This window comes from Myzus persicae, unplaced genomic scaffold, assembly GCF_001856785.1.
Source record: "Myzus persicae strain clone G006 unplaced genomic scaffold, MPER_G0061.0, whole genome shotgun sequence".
Classification (NCBI taxonomy): Eukaryota; Metazoa; Arthropoda; class Insecta; order Hemiptera; family Aphididae; genus Myzus; species Myzus persicae.
In genome coordinates this window covers 21,927-27,793 of record NW_019100861.1, presented here as the reverse complement: position 1 = coordinate 27,793, position 5,867 = coordinate 21,927, and the positions used below count along the sequence as shown (strand labels likewise).

General features: G+C 28.4%; 2 protein-coding genes across 3 annotated transcripts; both read right to left on the bottom strand.

Annotated features, from left to right (window-relative positions):
- Nucleotides 1-2,057: 2,057 nt before the first annotated feature.
- On the bottom strand, nt 2,058-3,714 carry LOC111026496 (piggyBac transposable element-derived protein 4-like). Its single transcript, XM_022304592.1, has 3 exons — nt 3,703-3,714; nt 2,815-3,604; nt 2,058-2,713 (listed from the first exon to the last, which is right to left on the bottom strand). Exons 1-3 carry the CDS (start codon nt 3,712-3,714, stop codon nt 2,058-2,060), a joined length of 1,458 nt encoding a protein of 485 aa, XP_022160284.1.
- Nucleotides 3,418-5,164, bottom strand: LOC111026497. Of its 2 annotated transcripts, none has more exons than XM_022304594.1 (6): nt 4,740-5,164; nt 4,480-4,621; nt 4,183-4,269; nt 3,962-4,057; nt 3,795-3,899; nt 3,418-3,723 (listed from the first exon to the last, which is right to left on the bottom strand). In XM_022304594.1, exons 2-5 carry the CDS (start codon nt 4,610-4,612, stop codon nt 3,799-3,801), a joined length of 417 nt encoding a protein of 138 aa, XP_022160286.1. In that variant the 5' UTR covers nt 4,613-4,621; nt 4,740-5,164; the 3' UTR covers nt 3,418-3,723; nt 3,795-3,798. The 2 variants fall into 2 exon arrangements, with proteins under 2 accessions (XP_022160286.1, XP_022160285.1); XM_022304593.1 differs by having other exon boundaries at nt 4,480-4,612.
- Between the last annotated feature and the right edge of the window lie 703 nt (nt 5,165-5,867).

Below are 5,867 nucleotides of genomic sequence, written 5' to 3'. Positions count from 1 at the left end.
GTCTAAAGAATGATCGTACATATTTTGTACTATAAATCTTGTGCCATTCATTAGATTGGAGATTACATTTAAATTTCTCAAGGTTATTACAATAGCACCTTTCTTTAGTTTCAAACTTTATTGTAGGTAAACCACTTAAATGTAAACTATCTAAAAATTTTGTAGGAATCAAAAAATCGTCACATTCTTTTGACACTATACTTAAACTTAAATACCTTTTTTCTGGTCCTGGCAACATAGTGACAATTGCATTATTCATCTTATCATAATGTTCATTTTTAGGTGTAAGAATAGCAAATTGTGAAAAATTAGACACATTTTCTAAACTAAAAATAATATTTTCAAAAACGTCTTTTAATATATCACTTGATAATAGCGATGGTTTTATTTCAATTGAATATTTGTCCGAATAAGGATTTATTAGTGGGTATTTGCAATTTCCAATATGTAACAAAAACTTGTAAGTGGCTCGGCGTGGCGCGTTGGCTGCTGCCAGTCGCGGAATGCGAATAGGAGTAAGTAACGGCCACAGCTTCTAATTCCCGGATGGGTGACCACCCGGGTTCGTGGTAGTTAAAAACCTTGCCACACATACACGTGTTTGCTATCTACCGTAACAATCGTAAAAAAAAAACCAAATAACCAACCAACCTTACCCCCTGCCACAGTTCATAACCCCTACAACAGCTAATGGACCTAGTCGCCGGGCTTAAGTTCAATAAAAAAAAAAAACTTATAAAATTCAATTTCATTTTGGTGTACTCGCATATTTCTAAATAGTTTAAGAATTTTACAATTCAGCCAAATCGGAGAATATTTTATACAGTTTTGTATTGTAAGCTGTCTAGATCCATGTGAGACAACTGGTAAAATTTGTCGTTAACTTAACACTTCTAATAACTATTTAAATAATTATTTTTTCGGACGTTAATCGTTTGATGGCTTCAAGTACTTGCGTTAGAAAAAATAAGATGTATAACTGTCTTAAGAAACACAAATAAACGATAGGTACAAAAAAAACGGACGAAGACACAATATTACAGCACTGCTCTGTAGTTGTATTATGTGTGCCAGATAATTGTTATCCATCAACTTTTCGGAACAATTCATATCTACACGTCGATATAAAATGGCCAGGTTACAGGTAGCTATGGAAACCCTAGAGCCGCCGCCTACATATAGGTATATATAATACGACAAAATTTATACTTTTAATTACTATTAAAATAATTAACTTTTTGGAATTTTCTCTTTCTGGCTCATATAACCCTTTATAGGGCATTAGTTAAAATGTGAGCAGAAATGGATAGAATTTTCAGGATAACATAACTATAGATAGAGGATACTAAAATAAATAAATAAAAAAACATATTTGTATTTGCAGGGGTTGAATTGGGGGTGGGAAGTTATGGGAAATTATTTCCCAATGACCGTTCTGCTCATACAATACTTCTATGTGGGTACAGGGAAATTATTTCCCACCGACTCTGATATTCAAGAAACTAATTTTATGTATGAATTACTATAAAAAATTAATTATTTATTTTTTAACAAACATAAATATGAATATGAATGACATCAACATTGTATTTAAAAAAGTTTTTAACAAATTTGCATACTATATAAATAAAAAATACTCTACTTATAGGTATGTACTTGATGTATAAAAAAAAAATTGAACTGACTTAGTAAATTAATACATTCTTTGTTTATAAACTAAGCTTGTCTACATCAAATTGTAATGATAACAAATATACAATACTATAAAATATATAAAAAATTATACCAACACAGGTAGGTAATCATTAAAAAATAATTAACAAAAAACATAATTTGCATTTTTATAGCAATACATTTGGTTTAAAATAAGTTTTTCCTTCTAATAAAAATATTTTTAAATAATAAAAAATTAACAAATCATATTAGAAACATAAATATAAATAAATACACAATCAAATTTATAAAATATTGTGTTTGTTTCTTACAAACTATATCACACATTTTCACTTTTGGTTGTAAAAATAGGATTAAAATATATAATAAAATAAAAATAAGAATTATTCATGATATTTAGCAAAACAGTCTTTACACAAAACCTTATCACAAGTGTCACAAGCCATATTGGATCGCTTTTCTTTGGACTTACTGCATGACACACAGCGGCGATATGTACTTATTTTTATTGCCAAATGTTTTCCAGAAATTTTAACAGAACCAGTAGAATCTTTACGTTTATTACTCATAGGGGAAATGATAGGTCGTCTTTGCCGAGATGAAAAATCTGATATTAACTGATCAGTTAGTTTTGATCTAAATTCTAAATGACTCATGTATTTTTTTTTCATAGCATTACAACTGTCTTTATAAAGTAAAAAAGAGTTGACTATTGTAGTATCCAACATATAGTAAAACAATTTTACCCACCATCGTCTTGATTTTTGGCTAACACTATAAGCAGACATATACTGGTCAAAGCGGTCAACTGCGCCCATATAACGATTATAATCGGCTATACTTGATGGACATAAAATAGGTGTCCTTTGTCCTCTAGAATTGGTTCTTAGAACAATTTCTGTTGCAGAAGCATTATGCATATTGCTAACAATAGTGACTGGTTTCTTACCTCTATCTTTCCATCTTGAAATACTCACATCACCACTTTGAGCAAAATCTGTATCACCCATTTTGAAGTCTTTATCCTTCTTCATAATATCTTTTGGATACATTTTTTTATTTATCCACACGCAAATAAATCATTTTTATGAAGCTTATCTATCAGTGGAATACTAGTGAAAAAATTGTCAAAGTACAAACAACATGATTTGTGTTTTAAATTTTGGGTCAGATCTAATACTACATTTTCTCCAAGGCCGAATTCTGTTTGATTTGAACTTTTTTTCCCAGTATAAACATCAAAATTAATTAGGTATCCATTAGAAGAATTTGCCATTGCCCAAACTTTAAACCCTCTTTTTATAGGTTTCAATGGCATGAATTGCTTCATGGTTGATCTTCCTGTAAAGGCTACCATACTTTCATCTATTGCTAATTGTTTGGACGGAGTATACAAATCCAAATAAACTTGTTTTAAATGGCTAATTAAAGGCCTTACCTTATATAGTTTATCAAAATGTTCAGTATTTCGAGGTGGCATTTGTAAGTTATCATTTAGGTGTAAAAACCTAGTTAGTTTCAAAAACCGTTTGACTGTCATAACTTTTGCTACTCTTTCACAGAAGAAGTTTGGATCATTAGACCAATATGACCGAATGCTGGGTAACGAATGGTAACCCATAAATATAACAATACCAAGATATGCTCTAACTTCTTCTGGAGTTGTGTCCAAAGGCATATTTTTTTGGGAAGCATATAAATTTGACTCTGTAACTATTTTATCAATAAATGGAAGAAATATTGGTTCCCAAATATCCAAAGGACTCTTTTTATATAAATATGGATCGACAGGACCTTTTTTCGCTCTATAACGAGAATTCAAATATTTATCAGGTTGATTACCAATTTTGGAAAACTGTAATGGATAAGTGTTAGTGTTTGTTTCAATTTCCTTAGTACTTAGTTCATCTATGTCACTATCTTCAGACTCCTGATGGGCATTGAAAATAGATAGCAGCTCATAATCATTGTCTCCATATTGTGTATTATTAGTATCTTCTAAGACAAAATCTTCATCAAACTCTTCACCAGCAATTTCATTTTCATAATCTTAGAAATAAAAATATATTTATAACTACTGATCATATACAATAAAAAAAAATTAATTAAATTTTGTTTACCTAATTAAGAACATACTTCTGGTACTTCAGGTACTAAAGTATTAGTAATTCTGGAAGATCTTGTTCTTGAAGATATAGAAAAAGAAGGATTTTGAATACCATAATCTAAAAAAGGGATTTTTTCATTAACCAATACAAATTTAAAAAAAATTACATTGTAAGTTTACCTGGTGAATTAGAAATTTCAATTACTTGAGTAGGCTCTATTGATGTTGATGCTATTGGCTTAAAACCTTCAAGAAAATCAAATGATGTATTTTCACCTAAAAGAAAATATATATATATATTGATTTGTTTTGTTTCCTATATAAGCAAATTGTATCATGTGTTTAGCTTTACTATAATATTATATTATATTTTTCATTGAAGTAACACAAAAAAAATGTACCTAATGTTACAGGACTAGGGGATGACGAAGGCATAGATTCATTCAATATTTCTGTTTGATTAATTGTATGTGATCTTAATTTTTTGTCTGAAAAGAAATTTTATTTATTTAAATATTTATCAAGTATTAATTTTTATAAATGTATAATATACTATACTATAAATTATAACAAACAACTATTCAATAATTTGAATTACAAATATTATAATACATAGTTAGTTATAAATTATAATTGCATAATATGTATAATACATTGTAAATTTGTAAATAATAATAATCTAACAAAAATAAACTTACTTTTAACTGTTTGAACATATGGTAAATTATCCTCATCATCAGAATCACCTCCTAAGTCTGAATCAAAAGCCATATCATCAGATATTTCATTGAAAAATGCAATAATATCTTCGTCCGACAATTTCTTATTCATCTAAAAAAACTTTTTTATTATTTTTTTTTGTTTATTTTATTGAAATATTTAGTTAGTGATGTATTTTTTCATTTGAAGTTATACATATTCTTAATCTGTAGATAATAACGAATTAGATTATACTTACTTTAAACTTTTTAAGTCAAAGTTTAGTGTACTATTATTGACTTTAAAACGATGCTTAAATAATCACGGCAAAATTGATTATCTTTTAATCAACCGTGAAAAAATAAATAATAATGAACAAATATTAATGATAACATTATAAAAACGCGCGTATTCTAAATTATCATTCAAAATAATCAGTTATAAGTTTTCGTCTAGAACATTCGATAAACTATGATAAATTAAAAATAAACTGAAGTGTAGTAAATATGATGTGTACCGTATGGGCACTGGGAAATAATTTCCCACTAGTTTAATTGTAAACCTATATTTTAAAAACAGATGGCGTTGTATGCAATATAAAGTTATGACTGAATACAGAAAAAAATTACCGATTTTTCCATATGCATATTGTATTTTACAGTTCTACATATAACAAATTACAATTTTTTTTCATTAGTGGGAAATTATTTCCCTTTACCCTATAAAGGGTAAACACCGAGTACTTTCGTTTAAAAAAAAAATTGTGAAAATCGGCCCGGTAGAACTTCAGATATAACTGTCACAAGAAAACGCCTCACGTTTTAATAATATATAAAGATATAAAGATTATTATTATTATTATAATTATACATATAAAGCGAGGTACCCCGACGACGAAATTATCATTCCCTCTGTATACATAAAATAATATTGTATAATATATTATATTGGCACACCGCGCTATACATAATACAAAAATATAATAAAGGTACGTACGAGAGTATAATATGTGTCGTTTTGTCACGTCATGTCATACATACGAGTACACACAATGCGTGTATACATTTTTTGTTATATGTTGTTATTAAAACTAGTGATGGGCACTATCGAGTGAAAACTATCGAAGTACTCGATAGTTTAAACTATCTAATTACTCGGTTGTTTTATTAAACTATCGAAACTATTGAACTATCGAAACTATCGAACTATCGGAAAACTATCGAAACTATCGAACTATCGAAACTATCGAACTATCGGAAAACTATCGAACTATCGGAAAACAATCGAACTATCGAACAATCGAATCTATTGAACTATCGAAGAATCGATACTATCGCCTATCGAAGTTTTTTTATCATCTGATATCAGTGATAAACTGATATCATCA

Bases quoted from the DNA above. Each gene is read 5' to 3' on its own strand.
- LOC111026497 (XM_022304594.1), bottom strand. From the start codon at position 4,612: ATGAATAAGAAATTGTCGGACGAAGATATTATTGCATTTTTCAATGAA. The intron at 4,270-4,479 runs GTAAGTTTATTT...ATTTCTTTTCAG, and splicing joins ATATGTTCAAACAGTTAAAA to ACAAAAAATTAAGATCACAT. The intron at 4,058-4,182 runs GTACATTTTTTT...ATTTTCTTTTAG, and splicing joins CCCTAGTCCTGTAACATTAG to GTGAAAATACATCATTTGAT.
- LOC111026496 (XM_022304592.1), bottom strand. The intron at 2,714-2,814 runs GTTTGTACTTTG...TGTATCCAAAAG, and splicing joins TTTAAAACACAAATCATGTT to ATATTATGAAGAAGGATAAA.